The sequence below is a fragment of the Melitaea cinxia genome, chromosome 9 (assembly GCF_905220565.1).
Source record: "Melitaea cinxia chromosome 9, ilMelCinx1.1, whole genome shotgun sequence".
In the NCBI taxonomy this organism is placed as follows: domain Eukaryota; kingdom Metazoa; phylum Arthropoda; class Insecta; order Lepidoptera; family Nymphalidae; genus Melitaea; species Melitaea cinxia.
The window spans coordinates 17,413,400-17,432,621 of record NC_059402.1 but is presented as its reverse complement, the minus strand read 5'-3'; the positions used below and the strand labels follow the sequence as shown (position 1 = coordinate 17,432,621).

General features: G+C 37.0%; 1 protein-coding gene across 1 annotated transcript; it reads left to right on the top strand.

Annotated features, from left to right (window-relative positions):
* The first annotated feature begins 373 nt into the window (after nt 1-373).
* LOC123656205 (putative inorganic phosphate cotransporter) lies at nt 374-12,947 on the top strand. The gene is made up of 10 exons (XM_045591910.1): nt 374-508; nt 3,289-3,468; nt 5,269-5,407; nt 7,360-7,580; nt 8,181-8,330; nt 9,022-9,154; nt 9,467-9,591; nt 10,235-10,354; nt 11,708-11,870; nt 12,836-12,947. The coding sequence occupies exons 1-9, from the start codon at nt 374-376 to the stop codon at nt 11,867-11,869; spliced, it is 1,365 nt and encodes a 454-aa protein (XP_045447866.1). The 3' UTR covers nt 11,870; nt 12,836-12,947.
* The last annotated feature ends 6,275 nt before the right edge of the window (nt 12,948-19,222 follow it).

Sequence of the window (19,222 nt, the reverse complement as noted above, 5' to 3'; positions counted from 1 at the left end):
ACCTCTAATAATTTATATTTACTTGACTATTTTTTCATCTACCTACTTTCTATTACTGGACGATGTAATTGAATTCGGTTTTTTCTTCATTTGCGAGCAAACACAATTATTGGTGGTATCAAAGGTCAATTACGAATTTATTGATTTTTTATTTTATTTTAATCGTGATAGACTGACAAAGTCAGTAAAATAAAGTGGTAAAAATTATTTATATACATTACAAATACATGCAAACATTGCACCCAGACTTAAGCGATTATTAAGCCCTCAATCCTTGAGGAGGAAACGGGGTCACTGCAAACTATTCCAATTGTTTAATATTAATAGTTTCGTAGCAATTATTTACTGGCCGTTTATTCCATATTAATCTTTTATGTTTGTAGGGTCGGTGATCGGCATACGACATCTTCAAGCGCTGTTGCTGTTCTTTGCGATGCTGATCGCGTTCTCAATGAGGGTCAACATGAGCATTGCAATAGTTGCTATGACTGATAATACTCAAGAAAATGTAAGTCGTCCATAGTGCCTGTAATTAAGTTATAATTTTATTTTAATGACACACATCTTTATTGGCCATACAGGTGTTTGCCGTGGTCTGGGTGTTTGTGCAGTCCTTGTGGGTCTCCCCACCGTGCCTCGGAAAGCACGTTAAGCTGTCGGTCCCGGTTGTTATTATGTACACCTGATAGCGATCTAATTATTAAAGAATATCTAAGAATTAAACCTAGGTATAACAGATCGTTACTCATAGTAGGGAATATATCCGTCAACCCGCATTGGAGCAGCGTGGTGGATTAAGCTCTGACCCTTCTCCTACATGGGGAAAGAGGCCTATGCCCAGTAGTGGGATATTACAGGCTGAAGCGTTAACGTAATTGCTCATTTTTTGATTTTGCACAATTAGCTACCTACGACAGTTGATGATCAAAAGTTGTTTATCTTTTAGCACAGAGCCCGCCTTTTGCACAATTTTTTAAATTAATGTGAAATAAAGCATAAAAAAAATGTAAATAATCTATACATCAATACAAATAAATAAATTTGGAATGTCTGTTTGTAATATTAAAGTAACAGTTTTTTACTAAATGCATATGGATGCATACACGGTACATATATCTACCAAAATAACATTTATTACAATTTTTGTCTGTCTGTCTGTCTGTTTGTTTGTTCCGGCTAATCTCTGAAACGGTTGGATTTGCACGGGACTTTCGCTGGCAGATAGCTGAGGTAATATGGAGTAACTTAGGCTACTTTTATTTTAGAAATTTATTTATTTTATACCTTTGCAAACTGAACAAAAATTTTAATTTGTTAAATTCCACGCGGACGAAGTAGCGGGCACAGCTAATAAATAATAATATATGCCATAAGAAAATGATAATAAAAAGAAAACGACGATAATGATAAGAAAATGACATCTATTGATTTCATCAATAGTCACGTTATGTTTTCTCTTCAACACACTTCACGATACAAATACCTCGCGATAACGATGGAATGAAAACAATTGATAAGCTGAATCCGATCACAAGAGCATTAACTATTATGACGGTGTGTGTTACAAAGATCGGTTGATACGATGATAATTGTGATTTGATAAAATTCAAGTTCAACTATGTAAAATACTTTGAAAACTTGTTAGTCAAGACATATATTTTTTAAGTGAAAGTAATTTAGAACCATCAACTTGTCATCACCAAACAATAATAGTAACTAGATTAAAAGTTTAGAAAGAGGAAATTAGTAAAAGGAGATGGATACGATTCCATACATTCTTGGGCCAAAATATAATGAAATGAAAATGGTATCAATTAATGTATTTAGGCTTATTGATCCCTCGCTGAAAATTATCTATATTTTGGCCATCTGAGAGTGGAGTTATTAGACTTTTTGTAAAGGTGAGGTTATGTTACAATATCTATAAAAAACCCTATCACTAAGTTCTTGTAGCACCAATGTTTGTTATATATAGTGAAAAATGTTTGAAAACTCATTACAAATATTGATATACACTTGAAACCATAAATAAATATCAGGAATGGACTCAGAATGCATCGGAATACAGTAAACACGAAACGAGTGACGGACACAGTATTACTGTCAGTCAGCTGTCAAAGCTATCATTAAAAATATGATTAATTTTAAATCAATACGAAATCATTTTGGTTTATCAGATATTAATTGATATTTTTGCTATTAATGTAACTTTATTTAAAGTAACTTTATTGTTTACAGCTTTAATTGTGCATCTACCACAATCTATCAATACCTTGAGTTAATTAACTAGTGCAAACATTTTCTTTTTGAATTCTGTAATCGATTATAGTTGAATCGATACCCAAATAATTTGACAAAAACTATCTTTCTCAATTTTCTCCGCTTCCTGATTCAGAATTGAGCTGATATTTTATATTTTAAAATAAAAAAATATGACAAATTTTTAAACCATATCTCTACTTATTACATTTTGGCCCAAAAGTACCCATCTCCTTTCAGCGTTAGGTATCAGATAAGAAAGAAACTATGTACTGAATAAGAAGTTCCTAATACAAAAAGCTTTGGTTTATTTTAAGAGTTATTTGTTTATAACAGCTTGTATTATTTTTATCATTGTTAATGCGCTGCTAGCAAAATTTTTTTTTATTTTGTTATCAGCTTGACCTGACTTTCACCTATTTGAAGAAGTCTGATTTTCTTGAAAATTTTACTCACTGGGGTCAAAAATACAATATAATAATTTAATGCTAATATCTATGATTTATTAATTCGGAAAAAGATATAATCTTTTTAACCGACTTCATTCGACCGTGTATATATATATATATATATTTATTTATTTAATGTATGTTCGGAGATAACTCCGTCGTTTATGAACCGATTTTATAATTCTTTTTTTGTTGGAAAGGAGATATCCCTAGTTTGGTATCATGATAGGGAAACCAGGATCTGATGATGGGATTCCAGAGAAATCGAGGGAAACTCACGAAAATCCGCATAACTTTTTACTGGGTGTACCGATTTTGATGATTTTTAATTTAATCTAAAGCTGTTGTTTATCACGTGGTCGCATTTAAATTTCATCGTGATCTAATTACAACTTTTGGAGTAATCTTTGATAATGCGTATTTACTTGACCATTTTTTCGTCAAGTAAATACTACTTATCTCTTGTTAGGGTTGCAACAAAAACTAGAGACTAACTTTAGTCTGTCTCAAAAATCTCTAATCATTTTAACTGTTTCATAATTAAAACTGGTACTAATATGTATATTATGTCTTCTTACAGTCATTCGACTGGAGCATGCAGATCCAGAGCGTGATCCTCTCTTCATTTTTCTGGGGATATATAGTCCTACAGATACCTGGAGGTGAGCTGGCCGCGAGGTTTGGAGGGATGGTCTTGGTGACTATTTGTATTGGCGTCAACTCAGCTATACAAATGTTGATTCCAGTAGCAGCATATTATGTAAGTGTAATATTATGCCTACAAATTAACTTGTTCCGTTTTCTGGGTAAGAGGCGACTAAGGGATAACACAGTTCCACTACTACCTTGAAACTTAAAAAGCCGACTGATGGCAGGATAACCATCCAACTGCTGACTTTGCAATACACAGGCCGAAGAGGGTGCGACAAAGCCAGCCCTGCGGTCACCAACCCGCCTGCCCAGCGTGGTGATTATGGGCAAAACACATGAGTTCACGCCATTTTTGGCGTGAACTTGTGGAGGCCTATGTCCAATAGTGGACTGCAAAAGGCTGTTGTGATGATGATGATGATGTTTTCTGGGTGTAAGTCTGTATTCATTTGAATACAATGTAAATAAACAGTTAAATCAAAGCTCTGCCCAACAATAGATCTACTACTTACCTTGACTTATCTTTCGGTTAACTTTCAAATTTCATATTGAAAAAAAAACTCACCTATCGAGGACATCTACATTTCAATTCTTTTTTCAATTTGTCGAAAGAATTGAACTGTTTACCTGCCCCGAAAGTGCTATGTCCAACAAATTCAGCTAAAATGATAAAATCTTCTCGCTTATATAACATCATTATTATACTTCATTTAAAACGCTATCGTGAAAGGAAATGACCTAGTCTCGTTTATCCTCATATACTGGTCATATTTTTCGCCACACCCAGTTCTAAAGCATCCATTTCGATTTGTTGTTCATTCGATTTTAATTTTATCAATGCTAAAATCATCATCATTGAAAAGCCAAAACCTTTATCTGCATGGTTTATTGTATTGGCCATACAGGTGTTTGCCGTGGTCTGGGTGTTTGTGTAGTTCTTGTCGGTCTCCCCACCGTGCCTCGGAGAGTACTTTAAGCCGTCGGTCCCGGTTGTTATCATGTACACCTACCCGCATTGGAGCAGCGTGGTGGATTAAGCTCTGATCCTTCTCCTACATGAAGAAAGAGGCCTATGCCCAGTAGTGGGATATTACAGGCTGAAGCGAAAAAGAAACAATTCTTTGTAAAGAAATAAAAGTAATTTGTATTGTACATTATTCACAGATGTGTAGCCTCTTAAAAACTAACAAAATTTTATAACCTTAAATACCATACACGGCAGTCGAAACCATCTTTTAACCTTCATATGCCCGCGTAAAAAGGTGAAACAAGTTAACCCGCGCACGGTACGGTATGTATGCGCGCAGTGGAAAATCGTTTTTATAAATGATTTAGTATAATATCATCATCAAATAAAATGTTGTAAAAACATATAAAACAGAGGCTTTTTAGAAAATATTTACTTTTATTATTTCTTAATTTTAATTTAGTAAAATTAGTAATAAAATCCAATGGAATATGGTATTAGTGTGGTATTAGTGTGTGTATGGTATTAGTGTGTAAGGGTAGGGGAATTTTGAAAGTAGCACCCGTGACAGAGAAAATGAGGAGCAATATGTTAGCGTGGTATGGGCATGTAATGAGGAGGGATGACCGCTATGTCGGTAAAAGAATGTTAGGGATGAATGTCGAAGGACGAAGAGCGATCGGCAGACCGAAAAAGCGATGGATGGATTGTGTGAGTGAGGATATGAGAAAGAAAGGAGTAAGCACTGAAGTGACGAATAATAGAGAGGAATGGAAGAGGAAAACATGTTGTGCCGACCCTACATAAGTGGGATAAGGGCAGGAAGATGATGATGGTATTAGTGTGTAAGTGGAATATGGTTGCTTTAAAATCCACCTCTACAGTTACAGGTAAAAGTTACGAGTGCAAATAATATTAATATATTTTTATTGGTATTTTCAGGGCGGATGGCCAATAGTTTGCTTGTGTCGCGTAGTACAAGGTCTATTACAAGGATTTTTATTTCCTTCAGTACACAGTCTGATTGGAAAGTGGGCGCCTTTAGAAGAGAAGAGCAGACTTGGGACTTTGATATACGCTGGTAAGATACGGATAAGGAAAATATAAAATAATACAAAGAATTATTTACATACAATTTTACATACAAACTCAACTGAGGTAGGGCACAGCAGGAACTTCCTGCTCAAAATATGGAGCAGCCCGACTGGGGTAGTACCTCAACCTTACAGAAGATCATAGCAAAATAATACTGTTTTCAAGCAGTATTGTGTTCCTGTTGGTGAGCAAGGTGACCAGAGCTCCTGGGGGATTGGGGATTGGGTCGTCAACGCGCTTGCGATGCTTCTGGTGTTGCAGGTGTGTATAAGCTACGGTAATCGCTTACCATCAGGTGAGCCGTACGCTTGTTTGCCGACCTAGTGACATAAAAAAAATACAAACAAACAAAATAATTAGTTGCTACGATCGATCGGCAACCGCGCGCTTTAACTAGTGTTAACATCGTACTACCGTATAAGGTAATCGTTTGGTACCGGAAATCAAATTCTTTATAGAACATCTGTCTCCATGTCCAATTACCGTTGCACGTTCACCGTACGACTGGAGAACTATTGTTGCACGTTCACCGTAAGGCTGGAGAACTACTGTTGCACGTTTACCGTACGGCTGGAGAACTACGGGTTGCACGTTCACAGGACCTAAGATAAGTCCCCAGCGCACATAGTAGTTTTCCCTTTGACCAGGAAATTTCCCTGTGCCGGGAATCCTCACCCCGAGAGTCATCGTAATTGTTAGTCTGTAGTGAATTACTCGATTTTATTTTTATATATTTTTTATTTATTTAAAAAATTGTACAATAAATTGTTGTAATATTTAATTGTATTTTTTTATTTGTACCCGCCGCTAGGCGGCGTAAAATTCTAAAACAGTAAAGGAAAGTCAACAATAATGAGCATTAGCTGCAATAAAGCTAGACCAGACGAGTACTAACCTCGCTTAAATTGTCGCATTATGTTCCATTTTAACGATACAAAGCATGGAACCAATAAACTTATTTCCAACATACTCATATGTCGAAGATATATATATATATATATATATATATATATATATATATATATATATATATATATATATATATATATATATATATATATAAGATAATAGAGTAAAGATAATCATGTAGTAAAAGTGTTTTTAAAAAACCATCTCTAAGCATATTCATGGACATTATCCATCTCTTTTTGGGTCCACAGCTTCAATTAATTGGAAGGGAGACGTAGATAATTCCATATATCTAAAGCATGCGAGATGTTCCATTTCAAGATCAATGCTCTTTCTGCGAGCGTGTAGAAAATGAAAACTAAACCGTCAGAACGCACCGTTGCGCGCGCTAACTCATCCATTCCCCGAACAAAACCGCGCTTTACGCTCTCCTGGACACACACATTGAATGTACATTCGCAAATAGAACACGTGATGTATTTGCGAAAGAATGGAAGGCTATATTGTCAGTCGCGGACGCAGTCGCGGGCACAGCTAGTAATAAAAATATAAACAAATAAAAACCGTAATGGCTTTAATTCTCATTTTAATGATTTTCACAAATTTTTTATCAATCGTATGTACGATACGTATCGTAGACATTAAACATATTATACTCATGAAACTTTACAATCCTTTTGTGTTATAAAAACATTGCGTTCGCATTAACGGCCATTCTTGTGCAAAAGCTCTATATATAATTTTTATACCTACATTCGTACAAATATTTATTTCTAGTTTAGATCTTTGTTCTTGAGGAGGCTGCTAGGGCCAGCAGCACTCCGCAATTCGAAAAAAAAATAATAATAATAATTCACCTTTAAGTCTTCAAATAAAGGTCTTCATTCACACTAAAGGCGTATCTATTTTGTAAATCCCGTAGATTAGGTGTAGTTTTCTCGGCAAGTTTTACAATAAGTTTAAGTGAAAATAGAAATCGTTTTTACAAAGCAAATGAAGTAAAAGAAATATGTCAAATTTTTTTTTCAGGTGGACAGTTAGGAACAGCGCTTCAGCTGATAGCAGCAGGGTTTATAGCTAACTCCTGGGGCTGGCAAGCGGTCTTCTACAGTACTGGAGCCCTTGGTGCGTTATGGACAGTCTGCTATGTGTTCCTCGGTTCTGACTCTCCAAGAAATTCAAGAATGATTGGAGAAAATGAACGAAATTACATTGAAAAATCATTGGGTCACGCCGGGAATGTTCAAAAGGTACACCAACAGATATTAGCAATTGAATATCAAAAGATTCCTAATTCACAGCAGGTAGTGAAATGAAAACAAAAATAAATAAATATATTCTGGTGTAGTTATGCAAGCAAACCTTTGGTAGTCGAGGGTTTGACTGTCGCTCGAAACAGATATTTGTAGGTGTACAAATATTTGGTTCTGGACTAGTTATATGTCCTTTTGGCTCTCCGCAATATGCTTCTCAGAACATGTAAAGTCAAAAGTCTTAGTTTCATAACATATCCAATCAACTTGCTGACAATAGTGTCGCTACCCATGATAAGCAATATCCCCTTACCTGTAGGAACCCCTCTGCTGTTGTTAAGCTGTCGATCCCGGTTGTTATTATATACACCGCAATATGTCCGCCAACTCTCATTGGAGCAGCGTGGTGGATTAAGCTCCGATACTCCTCCTATATGGGGAAAGAGCCCTACGCAGTGGTATGTTACAGGTTAACTTATATCGTACCCGCAGTGAAGCACCACATTGATCTATGAATCTTCTTTGACATTGAGGAAAGGTTTATCCCTGAGTAATATTACAGACTGTTTCAAAAAATCGAATTTATTTTAATTTCAGAAAATGCAAACGCCCTGGAAATCCATACTGACGTCACTGCCATTCATCTCTCTGATAGTGGTCCACTGTGGTCAGAACTGGGGTTTCTGGACATTGATGACTGAAATACCCTCATACATGAGACAAGTCCTGGGTGTGGATATAAAAGCGGTAAAAAAATTTTGTGTCGAAATTGTAAATTAAATATACTTTCGTAGGGTATTCCATAAAATTAATAATGAAGCTATAGCTGTAAATATATATTATTTTCAATTGTCTCTTTCTGTTGTCGAACACCACGCTCAAGTTTTATGTTTCTATATATCAATAAGTGAATCAAAACTTTTCGTGGACGGAGGAGTATGAACACACTTATAGTTTATATAGAGGAGTGCATGCTAATATTTTTTAAAATTATACATAATAATACATTAAATCAATAAAGAAACATTACCCACACAACCAACTGTTCAAACTTATAATTTAAATTAATTATGGTCCAATTTCGACCAGTGGGTGGCCACTAGTTTGAACAACACTAAGAATGATTGTAATCCATAATACGAAAGAAAATCCTCAACAAAAAAGTGTGTATACTTATGTACGCACGTAAGAAGTAATACTTCATTGGCTAGCTAACTTCACGTTGCTAACTTCTTCTTCGTTGACTAGCTGACTTCAGTATGTCCGTTTTTTGTGACTAAAAATTTACTCTCATATTTTTTGCCAAACTAATTCTATAATATAATTTTATCAAACTGCGCAAATGGCCTAGTTTCGTAGTAAATTTATAAACGCGTCACGGCTCCCGGTAGGATTTTTTCATGTGTCAATCTTTTAAAATGTTGGTACATCATTTCAGAACGGTGTAATGTCGGCGCTGCCTTATCTAGCCATATATGTTTTGAGTTTTCCGGTCGGTTATATATCAGATTACACCTTGAAGAAGAAGTGGTTATCGATCACAGCCTGCAGAAAACTTAGTAATTCTTTTGGTAAGTACCATTACTTTAATAGTGTAACTATACATTAATTTCAATCTTCTTTCTATGAAAATTGAAGCCGTATTTTTATATTTATTTTTTATTTAGAATTTTATTATCTGTACTATAATTGAGTAAGTACTACTCTAAGAGATAACACTATTTTTGTCAAAATAAATTAAATTAAATTTTAAAGACAAAAAAGCAATTTTAAAATAATTTCATTAATTTCATTGAATGTTGGTACTATTACGTCGTTATTAGGTCGTCGTAGTGTCTGCTTCTTTGTGCCTATTTATAATATAAACAATTTTCGTGTTTCAGGTTTGTTTGGTCCAGCAATAGCTCTGATTGGACTGTCTTACGTTCCTGCTGGATCCGTGAAGTTAGCTGTCGCGCTTTTGACCATTGTCGTTGGACTCAACGTTGGTCACTACACTGGATTTTTGGTAACTTTATGACATTTTAAAATCAAATTAAGTATCACATTCTAGAGACATTATAAATAATTGAATTTACTTAAATTACACTGCAAAATACTAAAAACTGATTTTTTAAAACTTAGTAGGTGTACGAATAAAGTAAATAACGTGAAAATTACGAGTATGTCATAGACGCCATTAAGGGGATAAATATTTTATATATATTATATTTCTAAGTATTTTACAATAATATACATCCTTATAATTTATCAACTTACAACTTAAGAACTAAATATTTACAGATAGTAACGGTATAAATTATGTTCGCGTGGTATAGTGCCAAGAATGCTGGCAGCATTTCCCCGTTGAATAGTTATGACGGTTGTCTGGGCAAAAAATGCCAGACCTCGTGTCGCCAGTGGTGGGACAATAAGACGAAGACTTATTTCTTATAAAAACATTTTAACTTAGCTACTCCTACTGCTATTTTGATAGCACATATGCGTCGGCTAGAATACAGACACGCACGGAAAGACTCATTCTTCTCGCCACCAACGGTATCCATTGCTGATGTTCCCGAACTACTGAAGTCTCCATAAACTGTCCCCAGGAACGGCGAGTCGTAGGAAAATAACCAAGCTTAATCTTAATCATTATCATTTTGTTTCAGTTGGTGCACATCGATATGGCTCCAAACTTTGCTGGTACTTTAATAGGTATTACCAATGCTGTCGCCAATGTAATTTCTATTATTGCACCATTAGCTGCTGGTGCCATCATTCAAGATGAGGTATCACTCTGAAGATTACTTATAATCACCAAATGCCTATTACGATGGCTAATGAATAGTTTTTTATATTACACAAAAGCTAAAATAATATTACACATTTTTATTAGGTCGTAAAATCCGAACTGCAAAAAGGATAGATGGCAAAAGACTAGTTAGGATGAATAAATCGTCGTACATACGTCTACGGTGCTGTAGCCATTTCGAAACCCAGCCTGCTGCGGTGGTTGGAATTTGTCGAGTCTTTTGGCGAGACGATTCGCAACAGCCCTCGAAAACAGCTTATAGACGTGGGTCAGAAGTGAGATCGGTCTGTAATTCTTCAACAGAGACATACCAACATACGGAGCCGAGACGTGGACACTGACGAAGGGACTGGTCCACAAGTTTAAAGTCGCTCAACGTGCAATGGAACAGGCTATGCTTGGGGTTTCTCTTAAAGATAGGATTAGAAATGAGACTATCCGAGAGAGAATGAAAGTAACCGACATAGCCCACAGAATTAGCAAGTTGAAGTGGCGTGGGCTGGCCATCTGTGTCGCAGGATCGATGGCCGTTGGAGCATACGGGTTCTGGAGTGGAGACCGCGTCTTGGCATACGCAGTGTGGAACGTTCTCCGGCCCGTTGGAACAACGATCTACCTAAGATTGCCGGCTGGATGAGGATTGGGGAAATTCGAAAGGTCTGGCGCGAGCTTGGGGAGGCCTATGTCCAGCAGTGGACTGCAATAGGCTGAACTGACTGACTGGCTGACATGTTAAAACATGTTATATTAAGGGAAAAAAATATTATCTATAGATAATATGATTGTGCCTGAAATTTTAATCAGAATTGCCATAATTTTAGGATATTTTGCAGTGTGGTAGTTAGAATATAGCCATTCCTTCTCTTCCCATGGGTGTCGTAAGAGGCGACTAAGGGATAACACAGTTCCACTACCACCTAAGAACTTAAAAAGCCGACCGATGGCGGGATAGCCATCCAACTGCTGGCTTTGGAATACACAGGCCGAAGACGGGCAGCAGCGTTTTTGGTGTGACAAAGCCAGCCCTGCGGTCACCAACGGCCTGCCCAGCGTGGTGATTATGGGCAACACACGTGAGTTCACGCCATTTTTGGCCCTAACTTGTGGAGACCTATGTCCAGCAGTGGACTATATTAGGCTGGAGTGATGATGATGATGATTAGTATATTCACCAAAATAATTACCAGTAAATTTTTGTTTATACAATTGATTAAACTGTTGAAAATTGTGTAACATTATAACACGTACACACACATGAATGGTAAAAGCCATACGAGTAAAATATAGATGTTTAAACCAGAAAGGTAATATTCACATTTTAAAATTTTAGACTGATCCAGGCGAATGGCGTAAAGTTTTTTACGTTTCATCAGCCATATACATCGTTACTAATATATTCTTCATTATATTTGGCACGTGTGAGACGCAACCATGGAACGAAGTTAACGCAACGACAGATGAGGAAAAAGATGACAAAACAACTAAATTGTGAGGTAAATATAAATGGATAAAGTTAATTTAGAGATTAGGGAAGTCACTTGATAAATAATCGCTTCTGTTTATAGATAATAATATATCTTCATTGTAACGTATATTTTATTCTTCTTTCATTCTCTTAACAATTATTTCGTTTCGTCGAATTACTTTTCTTCATGGTTAGGCGTTTCGCTGTTAGCGTATTTCGTGTGACGTAGGGCTGCGTAAGCAAACATTGGTGGGGTTCGCAGTGTAGATTAGGCTCAGAGCTATATAAGCGCTGGTGCTGTGGGGTTCCTTCCTTTTCCTTGGTCTTCAGCCTCGGTCAGAATCAGGGTGCGATTTTGTTGGGTGAGTTGTTGTAATATTAAACACTTTTATTTAATTTTAATTAGTAACTTACTTTTGTAAACGACTTACATTATTTTAAAATTGTATTTTTAATATGGAGTATCATAAAAATTAACTTCAAGAAAAGTAGTCACGTGGATTTCTATAAGATTCGAATGATTTGATGATGACATCCATGTTGAAAATATAAATAAAAAATAAATAACCGCCTTTAAAAAAATTCGTTTACGTAATCCTCCAAGACGGCGGGAGTGTAGGACTCCCAGCCTGAGCGCTGCGCTATACCCTAAAACTTATCTGTAACTGTGTGTAGCTCCTGCCCATCTCGTTGCCCTGAGTGCACCACTAGGAGGTCACTGGCAAATGGCACCTCCAAAAAATACCTTTTTTTTTACGTAGGGAAAATCCATCCAGGATGGATCAGACTCCTACTGACTAAAAAAACCACCACGTGTGAGCAGTCGTCCGCCTCGGTGGGGTGAGATGGGTACGCGCTAACATTCGCTACCTCGCCACGGCGGTAGACCCGGATGTGACCTACGGGCCCCGGCAGCAAAAAAAAAATACCCAACTCAGCCTAACATAATTTAAAACTTACGATTATTGATTTATATTTTTCCTTTATTTTCAGGTAAAAAGTAAAGTGATCAATTGTTACGTACCCGACTACGTTGTGAACTATTGAATGTGATCGAAATCAGTATTGTTAGGAAAATAAGAAATAATATACACTTTAGTACAAATTTGTTGCTTTTTAATACTTTGTAAACGTCAGTTCGTCCCATTTAAATTTATTTGAGATCTAACAACTTTTCGAGCTATATCTAATAATGCGTTTTTACTTGACGCTTTTTTCGTCGACCTACGTTGTATTATACCGCATAACTTTCTACTGGATATACCGATTTTGATCATTCTTTTTTTGTTGGAAAGGGGATATCCCTAGTTTGGTACCATTATAAGGAAACCAGGATCTAATGATGGGATCCCAGAGAAATCGAGGAAAACTCTCGAAAATCCGCAATAACTTTTTACTGGGTGTACCGATTTCGATAATTTTTAATTTAATCGAAAGTTGATGTTTATCACGTGGTCACATATACATTTTATCGAGATCTGATAAGTACTTTTTGAGTAATCTTTGATAACGCGTTGTTACTTGACTATTTTTTCGTCGATCTACGTTGTATTACTACCATGTAATTGAAGTCGGTTTTTTTTTCGTTTGCGAGCAAACACGATTATTATGTGATGTATCACTTGCAGCTCGAAATATTACATTATAAGCAAAATTGAAGGTAGAAGTGGGAGACAGGAGGCGTGGCTTGGTCGTCGTTCGATGTTTTGAAATACTGAAGTGGCAACAATAGCAAGGAGGGTAGCAAGCACACCGCGGAGAGCTCACTTTGGCTCCGTCTCGCGTAGCGATCACTTGTTAGGCCGAACTCTTGAATTATATTTAATTTAATTGTTATATAGTTTAGTTTGTATTAAAGTAGTTCTAATTTTGCTATCTTGTTATATTTTTCGAATGAATATTAATTTTGTTAATAATTAATAAATGATTGTTTTTGTGTTATTATATTTTTTTATTGATAATTGAAATAATCGCTAAAATCAGAAGTGGGATAGTGCTCTGTAGCGCTATCCGCTTTTGGTTGTCCTGGCGGTACATCTAGTATAATTAATAAATTACTAGTGGCGGTACATCTAGTATAATTAATAAATAACTAAAGTACTTGCTTTGAGAAATGTCTGATAGACGTGATACTAGGAGTCGTACTAATAGAGGTAGGGCCGCGACGGATATTCGAGATCAGCTCGGATTAATCCTGACACGTCTTACCGCATTAGAAAATAGTGCAAATGTGAACGCTACGCGTGGTACGGAGCACTCGGTGCCACAGCTCGCTGGCATTGAAGCTGTGCAGGGGGAGCGTGACGACGTGGTAGTAGCAGCGAGTGCTGGTGCACGTGCTAACGCGCCATCGTCTTTTTCCTCGCCACCTGGGTCCCACGTGGGCTCAAGCAGTATCGGAGTTACAACGTCCGGGCTTGACGCTACAGACAGGATCATTGGAGCACTAAGCGCATTGTCAAAAGTAAGATCTAACCATTTTTACATCTCAAATTTTGACCCCAATGTTAATGACATCGATTCTTGGTGTGATGAGGTAGACAGGGCGTGTGAAATAAACGGCTGGGACGATAATGAATGTTTGTCTAGAATTAGTAATTGTCTTAAAGGTGATGCCAAGTCTTGGCTCCAAGACTGGGTTACTAACGATCGGAGTTGGACTAATTTTAAAATAGAATTTAAGCCCTTATGCGCACGAAGAATCGATGTTGCTAGCATTTTGTTTGATGTAATGTGTTCAAATTCCGATCATTATGCCACGTATGCAGATTTTGCAAGACGTTCACTATTGCGCCTAAACATTGTTAAAGGTCTAAGTGACGAACTAAAAGTTGCGATCATCATACGGGGTATAACCGATCCTCAGATTCGCGCAGCAGCACTAAATTCTAAACTATCCCCTAAAGATTTAGTAGACTTTTTTTCTATTTATTTAAAGCCGAAGCCCTCCAATGATACTGTGCGTAGTGTACGAAATATTAACGAACGAAACTTGCGAAAACGTCCATTTAATCATCACAATTCTAAGGGTATAAAATGTTTTTCGTGTGGTGATGTAGGTCATACTCAAAAATCGTGCTCAAAACGTTCAAATATTTCATTAAATAATAAGCGTACATACGACAATGTCACTAATAGTAGTACAAAGGAGACGTTCAAATCGTGTTCTTTTTGTAAAAAGACGGGACACGACGTAAGTGAGTGCTTCTCAAAGCAGCGTTTAGAAATCCGTAAGCAAAAAGTAAATTTTTGTCATAAATTGGAGGGTAGATCGACCGATAACGATGTAGTGACTGCAGTAATACAGAATGTTCCTACCGACGTACTTATAGATAGTGGTTCGCGTGTTTCCCTTATTTCCTCGGCACTACTTAAACACTTTAATTGTCGACAAATATCTACGTACCAATTATTACGGGGCATCGGTAATCAGAATGTAGAATCAACTAGTTACGTCACTTTAATTATCGAATTTAATGACATATCTTTAGAAGTTGATTTTCTTATTGTACCCGCAAGTTGCATGAATGTACCCGTAATCATAGGTACGGATGTATTAAACCGAGAAGGCGTTGCGTATATACGGATTAATAAACAGCAGCGTTTGACGCGTGTCGACAAAGCGATATGTATGAACAATGTATTACCCGTTAATTACAGTGAAAAAATATCCGTTAATACACCCCTCGAGGGATCTGATCGCGATAAATTACTTTCAATTATTGTCGAGTTTAAGAATAACTTAATAAGTGGCACAGCGGTGTCAACCGTTAGTACTGGTAGCATGCATATACAGTTGACTAGTGATACACCAGTTAGTTACCGGCCGTATAAACTTTCTCTTGACGAGAAGATTAGGGTGCGAGGTATTATCCAAGATTTATTAGAAAAGAATATTATCCGTGAATCAAATTCTCCGTATGCGAGTCCTATTATCCTTGTGAAGAAAAAAGACGGGTCAGACCGCATGTGCGTAGACTATCGTGCCTTAAACGCTATTACGGTTCGCGATCGTTATCCCTTGCCTCTTATAGACGATCACATTGATCGACTAGGAAAGCATAAATATTTTAGCTGCCTAGATATGGCGACTGGATTTCATCAGATAAAAATTGATGATGATTCCATACCGAAAACTGGATTCGTAACGCCTGAAGGCCATTACGAATATCTAAAAATGCCTTACGGTCTTACAAATGCGCCAATAGTCTATCAAAGAATCATATCTAAAACTTTACGATTATTTATCGACTCTGGCAAAGTACTAGTTTACGTTGATGACGTTTTAATCTTATCGAACTCTGTTACTGAAGCCTTACATGATTTAAAAGAAGTCCTGAGGACTTTAACGGCTGCAGGATTTTCTGTTAATTTAAAGAAAAGTACATTTGTGACTACACAAGTAGAATACTTAGGTCGCATAATTACTCAAGGTCAGGTTAAGCCGAGCGATAGGAAGGTACAAGCCTTAGTCAATTCGCCTAGACCCACAAACGTGAAGCAAGTTAGACAGTTCTTAGGTCTTGCTGGATACTTCCGTCGGTACATAGCCGGTTACGCTTCTAAAACTGCGCCTATTGCTCGACTGACGCGTAATGGAGTTCCATTCGTGTGGGGTGAAGAACAAGAAGAGGCTCGAAAATATTTAATAAATTCAATGACTTCTGAGCCTGTATTAGCTATATTTGATCCAAATTTACCTACCGAGCTCCATACGGATGCCAGTTCAATCGGTTACGGGGCTGTATTGATCCAGGAACATGCAAACAAAAAACGGCGCGTGATTGGATTTTTCAGTAAAACCACACAAGGTGCGGAATCACGCTATCATTCATACGAGCTAGAAACACTCGCCGTTGTTAAAGCGCTTCAACATTTTAGACAATATTTATTAGGGATTAAATTTAAAATAGTTACCGACTGTAATGCACTTAAGCTAACCGAGCGGAAAAAGGATCTTGTTCCTCGTGTCGCACGTTGGTGGATATACATGCAGGATTTTCAATTTACTATCGAATACCGAAAAGGTTCTTTGATGTCCCACGCCGATTACCTAAGTAGGAACCCAATAGATGTTCGTAACATCGATAAACCAAAAAATTGGGCACAAATTGCACAATCCGCCGACGAAGAGACTCGTATATTAATTGATAGAGTAAATAACAATGAATTAGATCAGTCCCGTTATGTAGTCTGCAATGACTTGTTATATTATAAATACAGTTCCGTTGGTCACGAGCCTAGATTACTTTGTTTCATACCCAAGGGGTACAGATTGAGTTTATTGCGTATCTTTCATGATCAACATGATCATATAGGTTTTGATAAGACGATCGAACTTATATTACGTCATTTCTGGTTTCCTGGGTTAATTTCTTTTGTTAGAAAGTATATTGCGCACTGTTTGATTTGTATATCATCCAAAAGGAAACCAAGGGCTCCCCATCAGCCTATATCATCATGGTCTAAACCTGATTCTCCGTTTAGTACAATTCACGTAGATGTATTAGGCGCACTACCTGAATCTAATAGTTTTAAATTTGTCCTTATTATTGTTGATGCATACTCAAAATTTTGCTTACTTTATGCAATTAAACGACAGGACTCAGATGAACAAACCCGAGTCATGTCTAACGCTCTTTCATTATTTGGCGCACCTAAACAAATTGTGTGTGACCGTGGGCGCATGTTCGAAAGTTCACAGTTTCGTAAATGGGCAGACGATATAGGTAGTGAAATTCACTACATTACCCCTGAAATGCACAATGAAAACGGTCAAGCCGAGCGTTACTGTAGAACAATATTAAACATGATCAGGGTGGAAGTTAATAATAAAAATAGTCTGTGGTCCGATTCGTTATGGAGGATTCAACTCGTCTTAAATTGCACCCAACAAAAGACTACGCGTGTCTCCCCAATGCAATTACTTATCGGCATAGATGGTACCACACCTGTGATAAGATCTCTCATACGCGACGTTGCCATAAATAATTCTAGTCCTAATCGTGAGGCAATGCGAGAATTACATCGTCAAAGAGCATCTGAACTGATGGAGCGCAATAAAGAAAGACAAGACGCTTACGTTAACAAACACCGAAGGAATCCTCGAATTTTTAAACTTAATGATTTTGTGTTTGTCTCTAAATCTGCACAGGCACGCGGCAAACTAGATTCTGGAATGCGTGGTCCTTATCGTGTTGTGAAAATTTTGCCTCATGGACGCTATGAACTGCAACTATTAGGAGCGTCTCATGGCAAAACTACTCGAGCCGCAGCTGAATATATGACAGCGTGGCACGGGGAGTGGACGCCGGAATCGTGTGCTGCGTTTTTCAACAGTTAGTTTGACTGGTTTTCCTTGTTACTGTTTAATTTTGACGACTTTTCTTCGTATCATGATGATTACGAGTGATGTGCTATAAATAATGTTATTATTATAAGCACAAAGGATCACTCGGCATGTTAACTGGGTCATGCCGAGTTTAAGTGGACATGTTAACTGGGTCATGTCGTGTATATAGCCGACATGTTAACTGGGTCATGTCGTTTATTTGGCTGACATGTTAACTAGGTCATGTCATGTATATAGTTGACGTGTTAACTGTGTCATGTCATCTATATTGCAGATATGTTAACTGGGTCATATCGTGCATAGATTAATCGATTCGCAACATGTTAACTTGGTCATGTTGTACTTGTGGTTGGTATGATAACTTGGCCATGTCAACCTTACTTTACTCTGACACCACACGCGATAACATGATAACTTGACCATGTTATCTTAGAATTACTAACTTAGCTTAACAAAAACAAACACTATACATAGTCACATTGGAATGAAACACCAAAAATATATGTATGTGTTAGAGGATGATACTAACTGCTTGCTTGTTCTGTTTTGTCTATTTTGACTAACATAAAAGTTTATGTACAAGTTACAAATTAAAGGTTACTCTAATTATTCCTTTACAGCGGATGATACGAATGATCCGGAATTTTTGCAAGTTGAAAATCCTGCAATAGCGGAAACTATGGATAACCATAGTCTTGAGGTGAACGTGGACGTTCACTTGTCAGGAGAGGCCGTATAAGCAAAATTGAAGGTAGAAGTGGGAGACAGGAGGCGTGGCTTGGTCGTCGTTCGATGTTTTGAAATACTGAAGTGGCAACAATAGCAAGGAGGGTAGCAAGCACACCGCGGAGAGCTCACTTTGGCTCCGTCTCGCGTAGCGATCACTTGTTAGGCCGAACTCTTGAATTATATTTAATTTAATTGTTATATAGTTTAGTTTGTATTAAAGTAGTTCTAATTTTGCTATCTTGTTATATTTTTCGAATGAATATTAATTTTGTTAATAATTAATAAATGATTGTTTTTGT

What these genes read in the sequence shown, in the direction of transcription:
- LOC123656205 (XM_045591910.1), top strand. Translation starts at nt 374, where the DNA reads ATGTTTGTAGGGTCGGTGATCGGCATACGACATCTTCAAGCGCTGTTG. An exon ending in CTGATAATACTCAAGAAAAT is followed by an intron (nt 509 to 3,288) that starts GTAAGTCGTCCA and finishes GTCTTCTTACAG; the next exon opens with TCATTCGACTGGAGCATGCA. An exon ending in TGGGACTTTGATATACGCTG is followed by an intron (nt 5,408 to 7,359) that starts GTAAGATACGGA and finishes TTTTTTTTTCAG; the next exon opens with GTGGACAGTTAGGAACAGCG.